This window comes from Alternaria ethzedia, assembly GCF_023757985.1.
Source record: "Alternaria ethzedia strain BMP 0044 chromosome Unknown scaffold_12, whole genome shotgun sequence".
Lineage (NCBI taxonomy): Eukaryota > Fungi > Ascomycota > Dothideomycetes > Pleosporales > Pleosporaceae > Alternaria > Alternaria ethzedia.
The window spans coordinates 211,930-235,325 of record NW_026056205.1 but is presented as its reverse complement, the minus strand read 5'-3'; the positions used below and the strand labels follow the sequence as shown (position 1 = coordinate 235,325).

Genomic DNA, 23,396 nt, shown 5'->3' with positions numbered 1-23,396 from the left:
GTCAAACAGCACATGGACAACGAGAGTGCCGGCTTACGACAGTATGCTGTTCTTTGGTCTTCAGGAGTGAAATGCGCAAAGAGACAAAAGAACAACAGTTGAGAGTAGCGAGCACTGTGATCTCTTCGCCCGACGACGTGTTGGTACAAACAGTTGTTTTCGTTGCTTGAAAATGCCCCAAATGATGCATATGTTGAGAATACCGTGAGGAGAGTCTGTATGAGCGCGTCCGAGCGCTCGATAAGCTTTGGCAAGCCATGGGTGCGTTCGCGAAGTGGAAGTTCTTCCGTGGAGTTAGTGCATATGCGTTTCCACACCCCACTACGCCCCTGCAAGTGCTATCGCTATACACATTATATCTCGGGTAGTCGCCTGACGGAACTCTCGCATTGCCACTTGTGTAGTCATGTTCGCGTTGCTTTTGATTCAAGGCTACCAGAAGGCGTGCAAGGCAAGACTAGCGTCTCCAACGGTTGAGGATTTCCTTTTTCTGGCGTGTGGGTTCTCGAACATCAGATAATCATGCCTCAAGGTTCTGATGGCATTGCCGTGTGCCGGGTCGAGCATGAGAGCGAATGCGTGAGAGCAGATAAATGATCAACCACCGGGATTAGGCCATTCCATTTCACAGTCAGGCATTCTGTCAATGTCCTGTGCCGCACTCAGCCGTTGTTCCACCAGGCCGTGTCGTATCGGCAAATGAACGATTGTGTTCCTATGTCGGCGAGTATGCAATGTTCCATGAGCAAGAGTGACGATTGTTGATAGGTGGCAGGGTCTGGGTTTCTCCTTGACATGGCTCCGAACACCAAAAAGGTCACTGATAGTAAGATAGAGGGGCATTCGGGTCTCTATGCGGCGCAGGGTCGAACGGGTTGGGGCGCATTGATCCTCGTCGGATGTTGCGGATCCCACCTTCCTGATTGTGATGCTCGCCTTGCGACGTCCCATCACCTCCATGTACAGTTAGCTGAGGGTATAGAGCTGCAGATGCCAGGGGATAAGTCCACCTGGAGTGTTAAGCTCCCGCGCTAAGCCGCGTGGGCCCTCGAACAAGAGTTCTCCCATTGCATGGCGTTGCTTGACGTCAATGCATCGGGGACTACTCCAAGACGTTTCCTTCGCGCACTTTTAGTTCTATGGTACTGGGTTGGACTGCAATATGGCGGTTCGCGGCCGGCGTGATTGTTGATGCCCGTTAGCGTTCGCGGTCAGAGTCGCTTGCGTGCGCGTGCTCTCGCCAGCTAGCCAAAGATACGACTAGCCGAGGCTGATGCGTCTTAGCGCCAGGGTCTGACGGAAGCTTCTACCCCTGAACGATCCAGGCGAACAACTCCTATCCACTCTTTCCTGACACCTTCAGATCCTTTTGATCGTATTCCAGGCCATGCACTTATCGTGTCCGGCTCTAGCGGCTCTCTGATAGGGCCTTGATCGAACTGTCAGCTCGTACTTGCCCAGTCTGTCATGGTGTGGGGATAGCCCAGGGGTTCGCATGGACACCCTCCGCTACTAATGGTTAGCTGTGCTCAGTCGACGCTTGTCAGAATGGACGCTCGTATCAAATGGGGCACTATCTGAAGGCGGCTTTTCTCTCGAGTCTTGTCCATTTCTTGGGATTCTTGTCTCTCTCCAACTTCGCCTCTCGACCTCACAACTTACCCTCAGTCATTCGTTAATACAGTCGCGCGTTGTTCACTCGTTATGCAATCATGATGCCAAAGGCGTACCGTCTATCTTTTTCGCACCTCGTCTTTTACATCTCGACCTTTGTGATCGCAACCCAGTTATGGTCCATATGGGGGCAATCGAAACACAACTATATTCCTTTTTCACACCATAGGAATCTTCAGCGAGACTGGGACTTCAACGCCGACCTGCATGCCAATGTGCACACACTCAGCCATGACCAATGCGATTCCGCCTTTCCAAAGCTGTATCACAGCTTAGATCAGTCGGTTAGCCTAAGGCAAGGCAGAAAGGTGCATATTCAGGATATCGAAATCGATCAGGGAAGATGCATGCTACGGGTTATGGTATACGAGGGCGAGGTACGTCTATACGCGTCTGGTCAATTTCCGGGCTACAACTAACCTGCCACTCCTAGTTGTTTGTCGTCGATGCCGGAAAGCCAGAGGAATGCTACGTCACGAACGGAAACGAGAGAGAACGCATTCTAGGAACCCTAGCACAAATCGACCGCGCCGTCTCCACCACCTCAACATCCGACCCCTCGATCCCAAACGTCGAATTCTCCCTCTCGCTCGACGATCTGCCGCGGCGATCCAGGAAACAGGGAACATTCTTTGGGTACACCCGGAAGGAGGGTCCGGAGTACAAGGACATTTGGATGATGCCAAACTACGCGTACTGGGCGTGGAACTATACCCATGCTCCAAGCTGGAACAGCATCAGGAAAGAAATTGAGCAGAAGGAGACCGAATTGCCATGGGCGAAGAAGGACCCTAGGATCGTATGGCGGGGCAAGGTCAAGATGGCTAAGCTGAGGAAGGAGCTGGTCCGAGTCAGCGAAGGCAAGGAATGGAGCGACATCAAGCCTGTGGTCATCAACAACGCCAGCGACCCGCATACCAAGGACGTTATGAATCTGAGGCAATTCTGCGGGTAAGAGACAAAGCTGCGACATGGGTATGAAACCGTACTGACCGTCTTCTAGATACAAGTTCACCGTCCAAACCGAAGGTACCTCGTACTCCGGCCGCCTTAAGTACCTCCAGCTTTGCCGCTCAGCCCTCGTCACACACCCTCTCGAATGGCAAGAGTTTCACACTCACCTAATGAGGCTTGCTGGTCCCGACGTGAACTACATTGAAGCGTCCGAGAACTTTGGAAACCTCGAATCGGCTATGGAGTACTACCGTGCGCATGACAACGAAGCTGAGGAGATTGCAAAGAACAGTTACGAGACCTTCACCAGAAGGTATCTGACACCAGCGGCAGTGACTTGTTACTGGAGACGGCTGTTTTGGTCATGGGCGAGTGTACAGGGATATGAGCCACAGTTGTACGTACCTGACAAGGACGGCAATCTGGTCATGCGAGGTACACCATGGACTGCCTTTGCGGCCAATTGGCCCAAGGATCCTGCAGCTATTCCGTGAGCGGGAATAAGAAGTGTTAGGATAGGCGTTGCATGAGCATTTGGAGTACTTGGTTTTATGCTTACGATACCCGCGTTCAAGCGTTCCAATAGACACGCATTATTATCTACGTTTACAGTAGTCACTTGAGGCGGAGCTTTGTCCTTTTCAGTCGTGTTTTAGATGGCTTCGACCGCCTTTGTCCTGCATCATAGGATTCAAGCGAGTAATATAGGTTCATTAACCCGCACTCACATGTACATTTACCTTTGTACTAAACGTTGACGCTTGACGCCCAGCTCCGACTATAACGAGGATTTGTCTTGAATGCAAATCCTACTCGACGGACTAGACTGAACCTGAATGATCTCTGGTGTACAGCTGATCGGACAGCATGTTTGACCTATACCCTGATCTTTACCGCTATATCTTGCAGTTTGGCGCACGCTCGTTTGCGGCTCAGGCTAGTGTGCCTCTTTATGCACGAAAACACGCATGCTGTAATTTGATAAGATCCTAGAGCAGAGATATTGATTGAGTGGGTAATTATAGAGAGAGAGGTGAGGTCGTTCTACATGAGGGTAATAGTACAAAGGACCAAAGGACAGTCGACAGCGCTGAGCTCTGCAAGATACATCAAGGCACGTCCGCAAACCACTTGTGCGCCAAAGCCTCAGAAGCTGTGATGCGTCGTTTCGGGTCCATACTCATCATCTTCGTCAAAAGATCCTTCAAATCTTCGTCGAGATCGCTCCACAGGCAGAGTGGACGTCTTGGATAGTCTTCGCTGAAATTCGCCATCACGAAGTTCAGGTAGCCAATCCAGGGGCTATCTTCCAGGTAGGTGATCAACCCTTCCATATCTTCTAGGTCGCTAAAATATGAGACGTCGAACGACGATGGCCTCGATTGGATTGTCTTCTGTAGCTTTTTTTGGATCTACAGCGAGAACTGCTTCCTTTGTCACGGCGTATATGCACTGCGAAATTGAGTTACTCATTGAAGCGCGATACAAGTGGTAGGCCACTTACAACCAGACCGAAGGAGAACATGTCTGTCGGCTTTTGTATCGCTGCCGCTGCGTGCGCCTCTGGACTGCGCCACATCCAGTTTCCCCACTGCCTGCCACTGATGTAATGGTTATCCGGGAGGTGAACCATATCTTCCATGTCAGCAATCTGCACTTCTTTGACTTCTAGCCCCCCTCCTTGATCGTTCCAATCCAGCAATATGTTGTTTGGCTTTATATCGGTGTGCACCATCCCTTTGGCGTGTAGCGCTGCGAGCCCACGCAGAGCGTCTCGAAGGACGAGTTTTGTTGTGGGAAGCGGAACGTCTTTCTGAACGAAAGACAGTAGGTGGTCACGTCGGTATGGATGTATGAATGTGCAATGTTCTGAGTCGGTGTCCTCGGCGACACGTACGTGAGACGTACCGCGAAGAGTGTCAAACATGGTCTTGCAATGTTTGTAAGTTTTCTCAGGGACTGTCTTCAGTACGTATTTCCGATCCTCCGAGCTGCAAAAGACGTCAGACGAATATCATGTTGTTTGTTTCGGATAGTGTCAACTAACGTGGCAAGATACACACGTCCATGGTTGCCCGGCCGATCTTGAAGTAGTCGTTCGACAACGTAACGGCGACCCGACTGCCCAATTACTCGCGTCAGGGCTGCGGCTCTTGCGATGGGAGCATTGGACATTCGTGTTGATAGTCAACAGAGTTGAACAGACCCAATGACTTGAGCTCTAGATGGCGACTTGTAGCAATGGAAGGCGCGTTCAATTGGGTAGCAACGAATGTGAGAGCGGACAAATCGTGATTCGAGACTGAACTGCACTAGTAGCGCTTGTATTGCAAAGATCTCACGTGCGTGTCAGGTCGTTGCCTGAAGATGACGCGCCCAGCGCCCACAGTCGTTACCCCAGACCCCTCATCTCGAAATCTCGCTAAACTCTGGGAGGCACAGTCGGGTTGCAGGAGAGAAGAGGCAGAGCAGCGGAAGACGTGGCAATGGGAGCAGACAGCGTATAGCAATCGCCTGCTGAAGTGCGAACGTAGTGCTAGACACAAACGATCGATGAACGTGTAGTGGCATCTCTTCTCATCAACTTGATAGAGTGATGTGGCGCGTGCACACGTGCGCACGTGATTGCGCGCCTGACGTGCTGCGCCTCCTCCCCGATTTTTGCGACGGACATGCATCGACTCCACGACTGCATGCCATCTCTAATGACGGTGAATAGGTACGCACATGCTGCCAAGCTTCAGGACCGCATGTCCCTCTCTTCACTAAACATTGTCCAGCTGCAAAGACCCGCATCGCGTTTCCCGCTGCTCCGCAACCCCACACTAGCCACTATGCCGCCCAAGGCAACACCGCCCGAATTCCCCGTACAGGCGTTTCCTACGTGTACAGATTTCGAAACCTTTCTCGAGCGCGAACATGCCACGGCTCCCGGCCTCTACGTGAAGCTCGCCAAAAAGAATTCTGGCACACCCTCAATAACGGCAGCGGAAGCCGTCGAAGTAGCGCTATGTTATGGCTGGATAGATGGTCGCGCCAACGCCTGCGATGAGACCTGGTGGACGGTACGCTACACACCACGGAGAGCGAACAGTATGTGGTCTCAGAAGAACGTCGGGACGGTGGCACGTCTTATTGAGACCGGCCGAATGCGTCCTGCTGGCCTGGCTGACGTTGATGCTGCGAAAGCAGACGGGCGATGGGATCGTGCGTACGCAGGGTCTGCTACGATCGTAGTGCCTGAAGACCTCAAGATTGCGCTTGCTCAGGTACCTGCTGCGGAAGCTCAATGGGAAAGCATGAACAAGGGCGATCGATACACAGCGCTGCTCAAGGTAGAGACAGGTACAAAGGCCGGAAGACCCAAAAGAATAGAGAGCATAGTTCAAGCGCTGGCAACAGGGAGACGCTCAAGTAGTAGTACTACTGCAGACAGGACAGCTCGGAAGGTTGCCAAGAGAGCTGAAAAGAACAGCGCGAACGCCGAACCCCACGTGCAAAAAGCAGCGCCTTCATCCCTACGATCAGGACTGTGCCGACGCAGGGACTGAGGTCTCCTCCTAGCTATGCTCATTGTGTACAGCAATCGACGCGTATGCGCCCACAGCATGTCGATGCAAAAAAAACGGACTTTTAGGCAAAAACATACAACAGCGGGGTGTCGTCTGGAACGAAGCCATCCGTGCCTCCCATCGATGGGCGTCTACATTTCCGATGCCACCTGCGAGCTCAATCACCTACCCTATCGACTTTACCGACAGAGAGAAGTCTTTGTTGAACAGCTACGCAGCCGTATTTTTGAACAAGAACAAACACTTTAGTAGCGCTGATGCGACAAGAGCAGAACTGGACACTGCCTGTGATTTGATACTGAAAGATTGGCCGATGAAGAAGGGAAAAACTCCGCGTATTGCCCGGGTAGTCTTTACTGAGGCAAAGAACAATCTTCTTCGTGCGGAGAAGGCCAACCTTCAGGAAAACGAGGAGAGCGCAATGGGAACTGCGAGCAAGAGAGCAAGACGTAAGAGACCGCTTGTGGAGTCTGAAGACGAGGACTAGGACGTGGAAGACGCGCGCGGTAGTCTTGATTGGCGAACTGAAGAGCAATGGCGGCCTTGCCCTGTAATTGAGAAGAGAATACAATTTACATTTTCCCAGGCTTCGTCATTAAAGTGCAGGATGGAGAGCCAGATGAAGGATGGAGAGCCTAATGACGGATGGGGAGCCTAATGACGAATAGAGAGCCTGATGACGTAGGAGAGCCTGATAAAGGATAGAGAGTCTGATGAAGGATAGAGGGCCTAGTAGAAGATAGAGGGCCTAGTAAAGGATAGAGGGCTTAGTAAAGGATAGAGGGCTTAGTAAAGGATAGAGGGCTTAGTAAAGGATAGAGGGCTTAGTAAAGGATAGATAGCCTAGTAAAGGATAGAGAGACTAATAAAGGATGTCGCTATGCGGAGATATTGCGCGATGTGTGTTAATAAGCTAATGCACGCTTTATCCCTACATTTTCCGGAGCGAGCATGTAGTTTATCCTCCTCCAGCGTTTGACGCTGCGATGACCGAGAGTTGACCCAGAGACGACCCCGAGTACTAATCTGCCGGTACAATGCTTGTATATGGCTGAGCGGACGGGAAGCCTAACGAGCGACGTAAACCTATAATATTGTTGGAAACAATTAGACAGAAGCCATGTGAACGCCCACATCCTGTCCGCTCGATGCCCGCCCCTGTCACCTTACAGTCCCTGCTTCTCGCAGATGCGGCGGATCTCATTCCATGTCTGTGACTGCAGCTTATTCCCTTGGTACCCAATGACCAGCTCACCTGGACTGCTGGAGGTCAGTATTTTCTATGGCGTGCAACACTTGTCCAGAGGACTCACTCATCCAGTATGTCATTAGACCAGAATTGGTTGTGACCGATCTTTCCCAGAAGCGTGGCACTGACCAACTCGCGCGCTCCTTGTTCAGCTGTGCGTCCCACAAACATTTGCATCAATTTTGTTGGCATCGCGAGATACCATGGGAAATCTCTCCCCAGATCTGTGGTGCAATAGCCCGGGCATGCAACATTGATGAAGACGTCGATATTTCCTTGGGCGTCCTTGGAGAAGTCGTCGACGAGGCCTTGTCGTATGTACTGCGTGACCAGCTTGATCAATCCATACGTCTTCGCGGCGTTGAAAGCAGTGGGGTCATTCAGCTTGTCGATCAATGTCTGACCACTCTTGACTTCAGCGTCTGCAGGCGTGACATACTTGCTAGCGAAGCTGCCAGTTATGGTGAGCTGGCCTGGAGTACCCTTGGACGCGTTACTTTTGAGGCTGGGAAGCAGTAGCATGGCGAGATACGCCGTCGATAGGATATTGACTTGTAGGGCTGCCTCGTAGCCTGTCTTCTCGTTCTCGACATAACTCGGAGGTGCGACCCCCGCGTTCAAGACGACGATATTAATCTCGTCGTATCTGCTGGTGACATCGTTGGCGAAGGTTTTGACAGATGTCCAGTTACTCATGTCGAGCTCGAGAATATCAATGACTTCGGCTTTACAGCCCGTCTCTGCGATGATAGAGCGCTTGGCTTCTTCCCCCTTTGAGAGATTGCGTACTGCGAGGATGACTTTGGAGGCACCGTTGGCAGCGAACTTGGTGGCGGCAGGCAAGCCGATCCCAGTATTTGATCCAGTGATGATCACTGTCTTTCCCACAAAGGACGATTTTGGGTCTTTAGGCGGGTTTTGCTTAGCCCATCGCATCGCTGCTATCTGCCCTTTCACAGAAGCAGGTGGGCCGGGACCGATAAGTGATTGGACATTGACATCGGTCGCCATGTTGGGTTTTATTTACAGATGAGATAGAAAGAAGGAAATGTAGATTTGGAGGAAAGAGGTAAGAAGATCACAAAGGCCCTTAGTCGACTTAGGGGCAGATTTCATTTTGTACAACACGCAGCAGTCACAACTATGGGGTTCAGGGGGGTCGCGACTCATCCGCTTCCCGTCCTGCGGAACTCCGCAGTACTGAGGCGGACGAACTTCACAGATGTATCGCCAAATCATTAACTGATGCTTTCGGTCTTGTCTTACTTTTGTATCAGCTTTTGCATAATGTAAAGACGTTTGCAAAAAGCCGATAATTTAGATGCGAGTATGTACTGAGTTCAAGATCACTTGGTATCGCTCTTCGAGTCTCGTGTTGCAGGTGCAGGATTTTGTATATCACTGAATACCTAAACAACTTAGGCTGCCGTTGACTGCGGAATAGCGCTTTGGTGCTTCTGTTGACTGAGACCTAACAATTGTAGTGTAAACTACCTACGAGGAGTATTGGCCTGACTATAATTACCCCACGGTTGGCTTCCCACCTCCTGATGCAGGGACGTATCTCCGCAGCTGCACTAGGTTGTTGACCCCCTGCATCCTTTTGAGCACGTATCGCACAGACGATGAGCAGGTTGATTATTTGGACTGGTGGTTTTCGGGGCGTGTTCTCTTAGGTCTTCGCTATCTCTTGAGCGTTGCGGATTATACTTATCCTGATATCTCGTGGCCTGAAGTTAGCCGCACACTATTTCCATCTCTTCCAGTATGGGTAATCTTAGAGAATTGCGACAGTTCGACTGTGCCATCTATTGGTACTTGCGCCAAATGAGTTCAACAACAGCCCGAGAGTGCCCTAGATCAAGCTCGTATCTACAAGAATAGCTGGGATAAATTGGCGATCGGGGGACAATACTATCGCATATTGCAGCGATGCCGTTCGAGTGTCTGCATGCTCGAGTCTTCCTCTCCCAGATGCTGATTCCCAATCAACTTTGGTCAAAATCTATGATAGACGACAGGACAGCACTTCTTGGGTGAAGATTTAGCACTCGTGTAGAAATTGGATATGACACACTAAACTCCAGAATAAATAGGTGCGATTGCGTTCAAACGTGGTCGATATCATGGGTTTGCTTATTGGGAGACTGAGGTGACAGTAATCGGTCAATCTTGTAGTGCCGGACATAGTGAACTTGGGCAATTATCTCCGGCTGCCCAAGCGCCGCCACAAGTCGTCACTACCATTCCATCACAACCGCATCACAACGACCCAAACAATGACACTAGCCCGCACTTACTTGTCGCTCTTGGCTCGTCGTTACAAAACCACTGTCCATAGCTGTGTCAAGGGAAACACCCGCTCAGGGCGTCAATCTGCGCGCCGTCGGGCGACGCGACGGTCAACTACGCAACCCTGCTGGGGAAGGCAGAGTTCGTGGATCGGTGCCGCACCGCCTCTCACGGTCATTGCCTGCATCGATGCTACTGGGTATCGCCTCCAACAACCATCGCTATCGCGGTGTCACATGCTAAAATCACATGGAAGGCCGAACAGCTTGTACCACAGCTGATCAGAAGAGCTTGATCGGAACCAGGTACCACCTAATGTCTAGCATCGCAACTCTAGGTCCGACTTCGGCTCTTCCGACAATGTGTCAACGACGATCAGTATCGAAACTCGGCGCACGTATCACGAACGGAACAGTGCAATACCAATCCAAAGGATAAATTGTTCCAAAAACGACGAAGCCAAAACACTACAGGCTAAATGTAGATGTAGCAGAATGGTCCGCCCATGGTGCTTGACGCATCTTCTATGGTGATGGGCCCAGGATATGCTGCCCCCATGCTCAGGGTGTCGTTGAGTGTTGCATTGGGCGAGGTCGGGGTTCCGATAAAGGTAGGTCCATACAAGGCAGTTGTACGCTCACTCGGCTTCAGGTTCTGCCAAGTCCAGTAAAGCCTGTCAATCGACGAGTGGTGGAAGAAGAAGTAGGGATCTCCAGGAGATGCTGTGAAATCACCCGCCGGATCGCCGCCAATGATAAAGTGACCGGCCGTGTGCACGCCCATGAAACCGTTCGCGAAGCTGTTCCCCATTGGCCCACCTTGCAAAACTTCCCAAAACGTTTGGTAGTCGTCACTCTGGAGCAGAGAAACCACGTCGTCGTCCTTCAGCCATCCCTCTCCGGTGAAGCCGTTGATATCGCGCATGAGACAACGGGGGTTGTATCCTAGGCCGGACGGATCGGGATTCGGTCGGACACATTTGGATGCAGGAACCAACGGTCCGAGATTGACAGTGAAGTTCGTGAACGGTCCTGAGGTCACGCAGCCACCACCTTGGCCATGCGGAATCTTGATGACTGGTTGATCGTTCGACGGGACTCCAGTCCATGTCTGATTGCTGCATCCTTTAGCGCCCTGTCCAGAAATCGACGTCGCAGAGCCGTCGAGCAGAGGCGACTTTGTAGGATCTTTGTGCCATCTGGAGTAGCTGTCTAGATATTGGTGTACGAAATCAGCGTATGCATCACATGCAGTTCGTACAGAGACACCTACAGTAAGGTTGCGTGCCCTTGTAGCCGCATTCATTGCGCAAAGTCTGCTCATACGCCCAGGTAAAGTATCGGTGCCATGTAAGGAAATTACCCGTAACGCTAGACGTTGGTGGACAAAGTCAGTACGTATATCACATTCGTGTTCCAAAGGGAGACCTACTGGATGTTGAAGGTCTGCTGCATGTGGGTGGCCACGAAATCGTCATAGCGATTTCTACAACCGGGGCACATCTCCTTCGGTGTCTTTGACGGCAGCTCAGTTAGACACTGAACCGCACTAATGTATGCCTTCTTCTCAGCCTTGGAGAAGGTAGACCTTCAAGACGATCAGCATGGTTATCGAGGAGCATTAGGTTCCGGAGACTTACCATTCCTGCCGCACTTGGACGTTGCTGGGGTTGCACTTTTCGTACTGCGCGGGCTTTTGAGTGGCTTGATAGAGCTGCTGGTTGATTGCAGCGCCACCAGCCATCAGGTCCTGCTTGATGCTACCCAAGCCTGCGAGAATGTCGTCAACATGGTCGAAGGGTCTCTTTTTAAACTGCGCTCGGTCGTGGGGAAGCGCATTCCCCACGGCCAAAGGCAGAAGTAGGGCGACTTGAAGAACACCCCGCATGATGTGTGGCTTGGGAAGGAGAGGTTATGTCAAGCTCAATCTGTGGGAGCAAGCGATGTTGAAGTATGACAAGACTGGAGGACTTAACGCCGATCTTTTGAAATGAGGCTCAACTACGGTAAAAGACGTATGAAGGACAACGGGCCTACTAACTATGCCAAGTGCACGTCTCGGACCACTTCTTATAGGTATTCACACGACATGCAAGGACCCGTAAAAATCTCGAAGGCGAGGAGCTCGGGCACCGAGGTTCTGCATGTCAAGGATACATGTGAGTGTGCGAGGTGGCCTACTACTCTGCGTAGTAGATATTCGCATTCCAGAAGAATCCGAACAGGCCGGCATGTCCAACTGGGGAAGGTCTCTCATACTTTTCAAACTCCATGTATAGACGGCGTTACAGCCACTGCCAACTACCTGGTACTAGGAGCGGCTGATTCGATCGGCAACAGATCCGATCGGCACGCACTATGGATGTTGTGTGTCTCGCTACTATTCGCGCATTCCCGTAGTACAGAGGGCCTGACGCCAAGGTCCGTCACATACGTCAAGTGCTCTCATGCGCTGCCAATTAAAGTTCCGCGGACCTTCACCTAGCCTCCATACCTTCTTCAACATCTTAAAACAGTGAATAGTCGCGGCGTTATGTCTCCGAATACTTTGTACGACAGACCGAGAGCCGTGGAAATATCGCGTCTTCCCAGCCTGTTGTGCGCTAGGTAGCTAAAACTAGCAGGGGCGGCGCGCGCGCATCACAAACTCAGCTGTGGCGCCTCGGAAGCATGTAATATGCATAGGCAAGATTACAACGGCTGTATTACGCGATGAGCAGAGTCGTGCATAGCTTCCGCGTGTTGAGGGAAATACAAGATGATCGACACATAACAGCGCATGGGCAGGCTGTCCCGAGGTCGTTTCGCGACTGGCACGAGACGATTCGATCGCAATTCAAAAATGGAACAACCATGAATTGAGGCGTTCAAGACCAGAGTGAGAACTTGCCGGCTGTTGTGGTCGAAATTGGCTTTTACGCGAATACCACCATCCAAAGATCGGATTTAGGCGTCCCAAACTTCGCACGTTACCCTCGCGTGGCTAAACCTCCATCCTCAATTGTTCTCGCCCCCAGACGCCACCAATATCTGGTATCTAGAATCTGACAGATGCGCGTGCAAGATGACTTCTGTGCGGAACTAACTACTGCTTGCCTAGAGGATGAGACTGAAACCATTCAACCTAGACTTGAACCGAGGCTTTTTGCCTGAGTTGGAAGATACTCTGGACAGCATGCTCATTTATCTAGGATAAAGACAATAATTAGTTCAAAGAGTGTGGTACTGTATCTAGCAGCAGCAACTGTCTGACTTCATCGTTCGTCCTCAAGATTCCCTACAACTGTTATTATCCACGATCGAGACAAACGTTACATTCATTGCAGCCTATCTATGCCTGCGGAAATCTGTAGCCGCTAGCTTTTTCGAAACTGCCAGCTCTCTGATATGAAGCTACTGGTACGATTTACGAAACCTGACTACAGGGCTATTATGCTCTCAAGTCTCGCATTATATCTGGCACGCGGGGCGCAGTATGACAGACTCATATACAGTGAGAGATCGTAATGCGACCAAGAATAGCACGCGCATGGATAGAGGGCCCGGGAGGGAACATCGTGAAGGTGTTTTCGCATAGAGGGCGCACATGAGAAGGGTGGATTGTACAGCTGCGAATGAGGACAGCATCTTACCTGCACCTCACACAAGAAAAGACTAAATAGGTCTAGAGCCTACGTCGACGTTACATTACCTACAATGCATGTTTCTATGTTGATGTAGGCTGCAGACCTGTTTGGTGTTTTCCGAGGTTGGCGTGCCTGCGTATAAATGCATTGTGAAGATCACACACGTCAATGTTTTCTAATTCAGATTTTACATGGTTGAATTTCTTACTCAGCTCCCGGCCTGTCAATAGAGACAAAGCATCGAGCGTACAGTACAATCGTTCAACAAATGTCCAAAGCCTCAACCGCTATTTCGGACAACAGCAGCCTGGATCAGGAACAGACCGCAGTGTGAGTCAAATGCGTACTTTGTTTCCTGAAGGATGTAGCTTCTTGGGGTCAGAACGAGGTTGGATATGAGCTCTATATGATGTGTATAGTTGATGTCTTTGACGTTTCCTGGATCAAGGGCGGTATTATGAGCTTGTCGCAGTGATTTTTTAAACTGACAGCGAGTTCAGGCCTAAAATGCCTGCTCTTGTGGACGAGGTCTTCGCACTGCCTTACGGGGTATCGTTCAAATAAAGAGATGGAGACTTGCTGAGCATTCGTAAGTACCCCGGAGTACTGACGAAAAGTCATAACAAGGCGTGAAGATGCGCCACTTGATCATTGAGAACAATAACAGTATGTGTCGCCTCTTTCCAACCATGGTGCCAGCTGAAGTGTGAGCAATACCACAAGATGTCCAACGTGCCCCTCTCTCAACACAGTCCAGGTTGCCCCTCCACGACCACCCCGCTGTGCCCCTCGCGCCTTTCGCCCCTCGTCTTTTTGCCCCTCTGATAGTGCCACAATCTACGCTTTGTTGGAATTGCCGCTTCTGGTAGCAACAATCCGCACCGAAGTGTCTTGGGTATGTCGCAAACTATTAAAGGACAACACGTAGACATCGCGCAGTAGCAATCTAGGTGAACGCCATGCGAAACGGCAAATATAGATCTTGTATGCGAACAAGAGGCTTATGTGTGTAAGTAAATCTGGTACACGCTGCACATTGGAGTGCTAAGAGCAGACATGTTCGATGTGGATGTGCTGTCAAGCAACCTTGGAATATAGGAATGCGATGCAGCGGACATGCAAAATTCATAATATCCCGGGCTAGATGTTATTAATCTCTGTAGTGTGTTAACGTAGAGTAGAGTCTGGTCTTAGTTTTGGCTGGTTGCTGTTGCTGTACCTTAAATGCGAAGATGTAAAAAAAAAAGTGCCACTTCTGCACACACACACACATAACAAAGCCCTCTCTCTCTATAGCTAGAGCTCAGCAAAAGGAATCTGCTTCCTGCCAGATTCGAACTGGCGGCCTTCGGATATCTATTGCTGGGAATAGTCATACTCTATGATATGAGACCGACGTGATAACCGACTACACTTGTGGGGTATTAGCGTTGATTGCTAAGAACGGTGCTGAGTTGCGACTTACCCAAGGAAGCTTATTAAGCTGATAACTTATTTGATGGCAATTTTCAAAATCGAACAAAATACATTGACGTTACTCACGGAATAGCCAGTGTTCAAAGGTGGGTAAAGGTCGATGACTTCGTTGGTGGGGCTAGAGAGAACATTTGTTGGCATCAGAGGTCTGCAGACTAGTGTGAGTGGGTAGAATCCAATGCGGGGTTGGCGAACCGTGGTAAGCCATAATCATCTATACCTTGGAGAACATTAGAATTATGCCGTATCGCGTCAAATCTACATATCGGTACAGGATACTCTATCTTCCGTATTATGAGTAGCACAACACACCGTGACCGTGACGCCTCGTCGTGACGTAGGAACCGAGCAATACCAAAACGCCGTTAGCAAGTCGACCGCCCACACCATATTACTTCATTCGATCAAAGACTATGGCCCAAGTCGTTGCCCTCCATCCGGAGTTCTATTACTCAGCGGCACGCTCGTTGTTGGCAGTACACCGTATCGGCCGTACGTCTTTTGGTCGACACTGACGTAGTGCGGTAATCTTCCAAGCAAGTTCAGCTTGGTCTCAACCCATCTCAGTATCTTCTCGTGCGGTACGAGGAACTTGATGTATCCGGAAGCCCAGAGGTAGCCGAGACCTGCGCCGCAAAGATGGCCGACTAGACTGACGTAGGGGACGAGGATGCTGGTCAGGACAATGAGGATCAGGGGCGTCGTCCAGGTGGGGATTTTGTATGGTCCGACGCTGCGAAGAGTTAGTTGTTGGATTGAGAAGAGGGGTTGCGTGGTGGTACCTGAAGTACGGGTTCGCCTTGTGCGTCTTCATTACTTCTGCAGACAGAAGGAGGAACACCCATACACTGTTGCTATTAGCACGACCTCATACGGCCCTGGAAACCCATCTGGCATACCTCGCGCCCATGACTGAGGTGTTACTCCTCAGTACATACTTTTCCAATAATGTGTACACGCCCCCGGGTATCGTTCCAAAAGCTGCCGTCTGGTCAGCTCATTATCTATACATATCACCCAGTTGATATCTTACGCCCAGTGAAAAGCGCCAATGTAACGAGTGTTCCGTATTCGGACTCGAATCGCTCGATGAGTGGCGTCACGGCGACGAGGTTGAAGATCATGTGGATAAAGTTCCAATGTAGGACGGGAAACAGATTGAGTCGGTGCACTACGAGTGTATTGTATTAGCATTATGTTCATATTGGATCAGACGAAAGTCAAGTGCAGCATGTCCCCTGCTACGTTCTCCTCCGTCTTCAATGCCAGCTCCGTGGGTTCCGCGCCCCATGATGCGCCCACGCCGCGATGCAAGACCAGAACACAAGCACTGTGGCCGACCACGTTCCCCTAGTAGTAACAAAACAAACATACTCTGCGTCAAATCCATCTTGGCCGGCTCCAGGGCGCCAAAGTCCCTAATCCACGGGAAGGGAATTGTTGCAACCCATAGTCCTACAATGGCGGCGACTAGCACTTTGGTGCAGAACGGCAGGCGCAGGATATACGACCGTATACGGGCAGGGCTGATCTGGGGAATCGAGGTCATAGGCATGGTCGGAGCGAGCACGCCGGGCGTTGGCAGAGTTGTTATGCAGGCGCGTGTGTTGCTAAGAGAACAGACACGAAGATTACTATGGGACTAGGGTCCAGAGCCGCGCTAGTGACGATCCTCCCGCTGGAGTCGACTTAGCACCTTCCCAGACGGATATGTGGGATGCTGGGCAGAGGGCAGGTCACGACCCGGTTTTCGCTTTCTGTCCTCTTACATGACGTGCCATTGACGTTCCAACATGGCTCTCTTGTGTGAGTTCTGCTCTGGCGATATGCGACGGACGAACAGCTGACATGGGAAGCCTCGATACTGGCGCTCCGGCAAGACAAACGCCTGCTCAAGCTACCGCCTTACCTCTCCGCGCTCTGCATCATCATTGGAATAGGGTGGCTGCTGGTTCTTCCGCTAAACGACTACTCGCGCAGGACATATGTCTCTGAGAACGCGCTCTTGCCTGGACAGGTACACACCTACTTCACCGGAAGCGAGCACAACGTGTTCCGCGCCTATCGCCATGAGGTCCATGGATTGATAGAAAAGCCTGTCGCCGAGTGCGTATATACTACATAATTTACGAAGAGAGACTAACCAGATAACAGGCGCTCACAGCGACTCGAAGCCATCTTCCGCGAACAGAACCTCAAAGTCGCGACCCAGCACTACAACTACACCGTCTCGAACCAAACAATCGCAAACGAAAATGTCTACGCTATCCTCCAGGGACCTCGCGCGGATGCCACCGAAGCAATTGTGCTAATTGGAGCTTGGAAGAACATGGCAGACGAGGTCAACAACTCTGGTGTCGCATTGGTTCTCACACTGGCGCGCTACTTCAAGCGCTGGAGTCTATGGAGCAAGGACATCATCTTGCTCATTCCCGGCGACAGCACAATCGGATCCCAAGCTTGGGTCGATGCGTACCACGAGGCCCACGATACACGTTACGTCGAGAGCTTGAAGATCAAGAGCGGGGCACTACAAGGAGCGGTCGCAGTCGATTATCCTGCTGGTCCATGGGGTCACCGATACGACAAACTGCATGTGGTGTATGATGGCATAAACGGTCAACTTCCCAACCTGGATCTGTTCAACACCGCGGTTCAGATCGCCTCCAGCCAAATGGGCATCGGCTGTGTGATCCAACGGATGTGGGACCACAAGGACTCATACAAGGAGCGTCTTCAAACTATGCTTCGAGGCATGCTCTCGCAAGGCATTGGCCATGCGACCGGACCCCATTCATCTTTCATTCCATACCACGTCGACGCGATTACACTGGTGACAGTCGGAAACGGGTGGCACGACGAGATGTCGCTGGGCAAGACGATCGAGTCGCTTTTCCGAAGCTTGAACAACCTTCTTGAACACCTGCACCAGAGTTTCTTCTTCTACCTTTTGTTGCAAGACAAGCGTTTCGTCAGCATCGGCACATACCTTCCCTCTGCCATGCTAATTGCGTTCAACTTCAGCATCGCAGCCATGGCATTATGGGTAAAGAGCGGACGTACTACGAAGCCCATTGGTAACCCCGCAGCCACGAACCCCAAGAAGGCTCCCGTCGAGAAGCCATCTCCCGCAGACACCAAGGCAAAGGATCCAGAAGTCAAGGAGAAATCTGAAAGTGAAAAGAAGCCTGAACCCGAACAACCAGCAACGGAACTCGTCGAAAAAGACGGCTCCCTGGCCATTGTCCCCGTAGCCAGCACAACGATAACAGAACGCCACCTCCTCTTCCCCCTCATACTCGTCCTCGCCGCCCACGCCTCCGGTCTAATTCCCCTCTACCTCTTCAGTAACTGGGACGCCGACCACCTTCCCAATCTCTTCCTCACAGCCTGCAATGTTACCACGCTCGCCCCGCTCATCATAACCTTCCTCTTCTGGTGGTCTGCTCCTGATGTCCTTACCCCGCAAGCTCTCTGCCTATTCCAATGTTTCTCGTTGCTGCTACTAGGCATGTTCCTTGCGGCGCTGGCGACGCTGAACTTTAGTTTGAGTATTTTGGTCGGTGTGCTTTGTGCACCGTTGAGTTATGTACGCAGGAGTGGTAACAACAGCATTACAGGGCTGCAGATGTTAATTTTGGCCATGACGAATCCCCTCCTTGTTGTGCAGACTGCAACCAAGCTGCTGGGAGTGGATCTTATGGACGTGCTGATGCAGAGTGCCATTGGATGGCACATTTGGGGCATGTGGACACAGGTTGTGGTTTGGTTAGTCTGGTTCCCTGCGTGGTTGGTGGGAGCTTTGGTGGTTTCCACTGGATTCTGGCAATAGTGGTCAGAGATGGGTTGTAGAACAGATCATGTATAAGCAAGAGAGTTGTACGTGGTGTCATGAGTCTTTTCGTTCGTTGACCATCTATGGCCACTATCTATGATTACATCGTATGCACGCGTGTTGCATCAACTGATACATGTCACCCGTCAAGCATTGGCATGGCCTCCTCTCAAAGGCGAGTCCTCATCGTCTAGTAGAACTCTAGTAGAACGTGCACCTTGTTTAAGCAGCCCAAACATCCTTGCCGACACCCTCGATCCAGTTGCCCAGTTGGTTAACACTGGCATCCCACTCTTTCAGCCTCGACCTCATACCCTCAATTTGCTTCATGTCTAGAACCTTGGGCTGTACCCAGTTGATGCGTGCAATCTCCGCAACCTGGTCAATTTGTCCCTTCAGCAGCCCCAAGCTCAGCGCCTTCATGATCAGGTGCTCGATCTCGTTCGGTTGTACCTTGGTCTCTTGGGAGATTTCGGAGAAGGTCATGGCGCGGTCGTGGGGTGGGCGACGGAACACGGTCTCTGTGAGGGCGGATAGCGAGATCTTCTGGTAGAGGAAGGTCTGATGCTCTTTGAGGAGTGGGACCTTGGTGATGTTGTTGGAAAGGACGTCGTATGCCATCAAATCGCCGCGGTTGAAGGCGAAGAGGAGATCGCGGAGCCACGCATGTGGGGTGTTGACGAGTGAGTCGAGGATAGGGTGCAGCAGCAACTCTCCGAAGTTGTAGATGGAATCTGAGACGAGGGCGGCAATACTGAGGTCGTAGGCGCGAGACTGGCGTTCGCGCAGCTCCAGGTCGTTGAGGTCGACGCAGGCGAGGAACAGCAGGGCGTTCTTGTAGTATGCGGCGAACTCGTGCTTGGACTTGTAGTACTCTGCGCTTGCCCGGTAGAATGACGCATGCACGACTGTCTCGACCGAGTCAAACGTGTCCAGTATCTGCTCGCACTCGTCGAGCTTCTTCTTGGCACCCTCCTCGTCTTTTAGTTGTAGCTGTATGCTGGCGGCGGCGACTGTGGCGTATACGTAGGCGTCTTGTGAGGCGGGCTTGTTGACGCTCTTTGCGAGGTCATTGACAAAGGTGAGGCGCTCCTTGTCGTCTGCGAGAGTCAGCTGCCGTATCTTTTCACACCGCATGGCGCATCCTACCCTTGTACTGTGAAGCTGTGTTGAGTCCCAAGGTGACGAGCTTCAGCTGGTTGATCTTGTTTGCGAAGCTCTTGATGAAGGTCTCGAAGAAGGGTATCCGCTGCTTGGCGCTCTCTGGGTGGTCGAAGAACTCGATGAGCTTGTCGGTAAGTTCGTGCCATAGCTTTCGCTCCCAAAAGTCCTCAAAGGCGATGAAGTATTCCTGTAGTTCCTCGGGTGCCTCGTCCCGCGCATCGCCTAGAAGGTTCGGGATCGTGTCCGTGTCCATGGCCATGATTGCTGATTATGAAGTTTCGATGGTAGGTGAGGGAGCGGGTATCGGGTGTAGAGTTGGTCGAGGTGATCACGGAGCTGGGCTGTTGTTGGCGAGTGCGGGACGTGTTGCTCTGATGGCGTTGCGGCGGAAGCTACGATTAGCGCATAGCGCCAAGACCAGCAACCACGGACGTTGATGCGTCCCAGCGGCATCTCCAGCAGCTCTCTTCGACATATCCGCCGCCATTGAACGCCGCCAACATGCTGCCACTCCGCTGCGCTCGGTCGCCAGTGGCGCTGTCGGCGCAAACGCCCTTGAAGCGTGTCGCCAACTTCTCTACGTCCGTCCGCCGACAACAACTCAACTCGGACGTCAGGATAACCAGGTTCGCCAGACTCGTCCCCGCGCCGCCAAATACACGCTGACCATAGCACAGGACTGGAAAGCCCATCTTGACTGTCTCCGGCGGACGTTCCTCGCTCGGAGGTACGCTGCGACCCGCGCCGGCGTGCTATACCAACGCTCACACATCACAGGATACACCGCGACCGTCTTCGGAGCCACTGGATTCTTGGGACGATACATTGTGAACCGACTGGGTGCGTGGAAACGATGGGGCAGCGGAGGGACATTGCGCTAACGACGACGACAGCCCGATCAGGATGCACAGTGGTAGTCCCCTTCCGGGAGGACATGGCAAAGCGTCACCTCAAGGTCGCCGGAGATCTGGGCAGGGTTGTCTTCATCGAGATGGATCTCCGAAACACTGCATCGATTGAAGAGAGCGTACGACACTCTGACATTGTCTACAACCTCATTGGTCGCGACTACCCCACCAAGAACTTCGACCTGGAGGACGTACATGTCCATGGAACAGAGCGCATTGTGGATGCCGTCGCCAAGTACGACATTGACCGCTTTGTTCAGGTCTCCTCGCACAGCGCACGCCTAGACTCACCCTCCGAGTTCTACCGCACCAAGGCTCAGGGAGAGCAAGTAGCACGCTCCATCTACCCCGAGACCACCATTGTTCGACCTGCGCCCATGTTCGGTTTCGAGGACCGTCTTCTCCACCGCCTAGCCTACCCGTCAAACATTGTCACCTCGAACAACCTAGAGGAGCGCATCCGCCCCGTCCATGTCATCGATGTTGGCATGGCTCTCGAGCGCATGCTCCACGACGACACCACCGCCGCCCAGACGTACGAGCTGTACGGCCCCACTGAGTACTCCATGGCCGAGATCAACGAACTCGTCGAGAAGGAAGCCATGAAGCCGCGCCGCCATGTCAACATTCCCAAGCGCCTCATGAAGCCTATTGCACACTACGCCAACAAGCTTCTCTGGTGGCCTATCCACTCGGCCGATGAGGTTGAGCGCGAATTCATTGACCAGATTATTGACAAGGATGCGAAGACATTCAAGGACCTGGACATTGACCCCGTTGAGCTGAAGAGCTTGACCTTTGAGTACCTCAAGGGTTACCGAAGCTCAAATTACTATGATCTACCCCCCATGAGCGAGAAGGAGAAGAGGGAAGAGAAGAAGTACCTGCACGTCCTTGACGACCAATAGACGGGCACAAGCATGGTTTAAGGGTTATGGAAAATCTTGTAAATATCTGTGCCCCTCTGCTGGGCGGACATGGTCGTTAGAATCAACATGTTTTCGTTTGTGCCTTTTACTCCAATCGTGTGGGAAGAAGATTGTATTTACAGAGTGGGGTATCAAATGCAGGTGCGCTAAATGCTATCATAAAGGACTCTCGTTCATGCAGTCCGAGGTTCATCCTTCTTTTCCGCCAATCTCTCCAGGTACCGCCTCAGCAAAGCTTCGGTACTCTCCGGATCGTCCCTATCCCTGCGCTCGTCCCAATGCCGGTAAAATTCGAGCACAACCTCGACAGCGATAAGTGCGATGATAGCCCATTCAAGCCTCAATCCATGTTTTTCGCTCAACTGCTCTCTCAGCACACTAGCAATCTCTTGCGCAAAACCAATCTTTTCGTTGAGCACTTTGATACGCACTCCGACATCCAAGGCCCGCCCAACTTGATCGTAGTACTCGCCCAGCCCTAACTCATGCCGCGAGTCCCAGAAGATGTCGGGCATGCTGTCGGTGAGCTCCGAGTAGAGGTTCAGCTGAGCGCGAAGAGAGAGCAGCTCGCCTGTCTTACGCAATATAAAGGATCGCGTAAACGGAGCGCTGCGCCGAGGGGAGAAGGTTTTGGAGGAGGCTAGCATGTTGGGGATCTCGCGCGTTGAGTGCTGGTAAGCGGATAGGAGGGTTTCTAGGACGGCCAGCTTGGTGCTACGGGCAAGACCAGATGAGAAAGCAATCTTTGCTAGAACAGTGTCTACTTCGTGTCGTTGGTCGGTCGTGTTGAGAGGCTCGTCCAGAGGAGACGATGGCGGGCTATCGGATACTGGCTCTGCTTTTGTGCCAAGGACGATGGTGTCGCCGACTACTTCACTGGTCTCTTTACTTGGATCTTCGAGATAGTCCAAGTCTTCTGTCTCGAGCAAGTCCAGATGTGAGCCTTCAGCAGCCGCTGGTAGCACTTGGTTAACCAGCTTCAACGCTTCTCTTTCTCGGACATTCCATGTCACCACGGTGCCAGACGGAAAGATGAAGATGTCGCCCTGTTGGAAGTCCTTGACCTCTGACGGCCGATCGGAAGTCTGGACGTGTATAACTTGTGGGTATAGGCCAGTCTGGAAGGGATCGAGCTCGTAACCCTGGGCTTTGACAAGTCGAGCGGCGGTGGCAATATCGTAGGTCTCGGCAGCGCAGTATGCGGTTACCGTCTTGGTTTCGGCGTCTGGATCTATGAAGCGGGTTCTTCCTCTTGACTTGACAAACGCCCGGGATCTCTGCGCCTCGACTGCGATGCTGCGCAAAGACGTCTTGCCAGCATTTTTCCGCGCGCCCTTGCGATCTGGCTTTTGCTGCGTCTCATTTGTGGCCTCTTCCTTCAGGGCCGCCTCGTCCTGCTTCTGAGTGAAGTCTATCTTTTTCTCATGTCTGCTTGTCGTCGAGAATAGTGGGTTTGCGGGGGTGCGCAACAACGACCGGGCGTGGGGAAGATTCGGCGGGCGGCACGCAGCAAGACACCGTGTCAAGCCATTGAATGCGTGTTTTTGAATAGCTGTCATCACCGGCGCAAGTGTGGCTCGGACATAATTCGCAGCAACGGGCGGCGAGGCTGGCGATGGATCTTGAGGTGGTGGAGCAGTGCGGAGGAAAGCTAGACCCTTGCAAGTCCGCGGGAATGGCTTGGCCAGCATCATAGGCCTAGATCGACGCGGGCATCG

At 52.0% G+C, this 23,396-nt stretch overlaps 10 protein-coding genes and 1 non-coding gene across 11 annotated transcripts; 4 read left to right on the top strand and 7 right to left on the bottom strand.

The window, feature by feature from the left end:
• Positions 1–1,712: 1,712 nt before the first annotated feature.
• J4E87_005629 (uncharacterized protein) lies at positions 1,713–3,122 on the top strand (the record flags this gene model as incomplete). The annotated part of the gene is made up of 3 exons (XM_049377236.1): positions 1,713–2,051; positions 2,108–2,625; positions 2,678–3,122. 3 exons carry the CDS (start codon positions 1,713–1,715, stop codon positions 3,120–3,122), a joined length of 1,302 nt encoding a protein of 433 aa, XP_049232862.1.
• A 615-nt stretch (positions 3,123–3,737) lies between these two features.
• Positions 3,738–4,697, bottom strand: J4E87_005628 (uncharacterized protein; the record flags this gene model as incomplete). The annotated part of the gene is made up of 3 exons (XM_049377235.1): positions 3,738–4,022; positions 4,133–4,441; positions 4,692–4,697. The coding sequence occupies 3 exons, from the start codon at positions 4,695–4,697 to the stop codon at positions 3,738–3,740; spliced, it is 600 nt and encodes a 199-aa protein (XP_049232861.1).
• Positions 4,698–5,333: 636 nt separating this feature from the next.
• Positions 5,334–6,687, top strand: J4E87_005627 (uncharacterized protein; the record flags this gene model as incomplete). The annotated part of the gene is made up of 3 exons (XM_049377234.1): positions 5,334–5,339; positions 5,373–6,122; positions 6,283–6,687. 3 exons carry the CDS (start codon positions 5,334–5,336, stop codon positions 6,685–6,687), a joined length of 1,161 nt encoding a protein of 386 aa, XP_049232860.1.
• Positions 6,688–7,366: 679 nt separating this feature from the next.
• Positions 7,367–8,460, bottom strand: J4E87_005626 (uncharacterized protein; the record flags this gene model as incomplete). The annotated part of the gene is made up of 2 exons (XM_049377233.1): positions 7,367–7,460; positions 7,514–8,460. The coding sequence occupies 2 exons, from the start codon at positions 8,458–8,460 to the stop codon at positions 7,367–7,369; spliced, it is 1,041 nt and encodes a 346-aa protein (XP_049232859.1).
• A 1,755-nt stretch (positions 8,461–10,215) lies between these two features.
• J4E87_005625 (uncharacterized protein) lies at positions 10,216–11,628 on the bottom strand (the record flags this gene model as incomplete). The annotated part of the gene is made up of 3 exons (XM_049377232.1): positions 10,216–10,939; positions 11,173–11,328; positions 11,381–11,628. 3 exons carry the CDS (start codon positions 11,626–11,628, stop codon positions 10,216–10,218), a joined length of 1,128 nt encoding a protein of 375 aa, XP_049232858.1.
• Positions 11,629–14,684: 3,056 nt separating this feature from the next.
• J4E87_005624 lies at positions 14,685–14,782 on the bottom strand. Its single transcript has one exon. It is a non-coding gene; the product is annotated as a tRNA-Met (tRNA).
• Positions 14,783–15,253: 471 nt separating this feature from the next.
• Positions 15,254–16,397, bottom strand: J4E87_005623 (uncharacterized protein; the record flags this gene model as incomplete). Its single annotated transcript, XM_049377231.1, has 5 exons — positions 15,254–15,575; positions 15,625–15,690; positions 15,742–15,823; positions 15,876–16,013; positions 16,217–16,397. The coding sequence occupies 5 exons, from the start codon at positions 16,395–16,397 to the stop codon at positions 15,254–15,256; spliced, it is 789 nt and encodes a 262-aa protein (XP_049232857.1).
• Positions 16,398–16,635: 238 nt separating this feature from the next.
• On the top strand, positions 16,636–18,674 carry J4E87_005622 (uncharacterized protein; the record flags this gene model as incomplete). Its single annotated transcript, XM_049377230.1, has 3 exons — positions 16,636–16,648; positions 16,699–16,948; positions 16,997–18,674. The coding sequence occupies 3 exons, from the start codon at positions 16,636–16,638 to the stop codon at positions 18,672–18,674; spliced, it is 1,941 nt and encodes a 646-aa protein (XP_049232856.1).
• A 225-nt stretch (positions 18,675–18,899) lies between these two features.
• Positions 18,900–20,100, bottom strand: J4E87_005621 (uncharacterized protein; the record flags this gene model as incomplete). Its single annotated transcript, XM_049377229.1, has 2 exons — positions 18,900–19,777; positions 19,827–20,100. The coding sequence occupies 2 exons, from the start codon at positions 20,098–20,100 to the stop codon at positions 18,900–18,902; spliced, it is 1,152 nt and encodes a 383-aa protein (XP_049232855.1).
• Positions 20,101–20,342: 242 nt separating this feature from the next.
• Positions 20,343–21,657, top strand: NUO40 (NADH-ubiquinone oxidoreductase 40 kDa subunit; the record flags this gene model as incomplete). Its single annotated transcript, XM_049377228.1, has 4 exons — positions 20,343–20,467; positions 20,519–20,568; positions 20,619–20,681; positions 20,735–21,657. 4 exons carry the CDS (start codon positions 20,343–20,345, stop codon positions 21,655–21,657), a joined length of 1,161 nt encoding a protein of 386 aa, XP_049232854.1.
• Positions 21,658–21,851: 194 nt separating this feature from the next.
• On the bottom strand, positions 21,852–23,372 carry J4E87_005619 (uncharacterized protein; the record flags this gene model as incomplete). Its single annotated transcript, XM_049377227.1, has 1 exon — positions 21,852–23,372. The coding sequence occupies one exon, from the start codon at positions 23,370–23,372 to the stop codon at positions 21,852–21,854; it is 1,521 nt and encodes a 506-aa protein (XP_049232853.1).
• Positions 23,373–23,396: the final 24 nt, after the last annotated feature.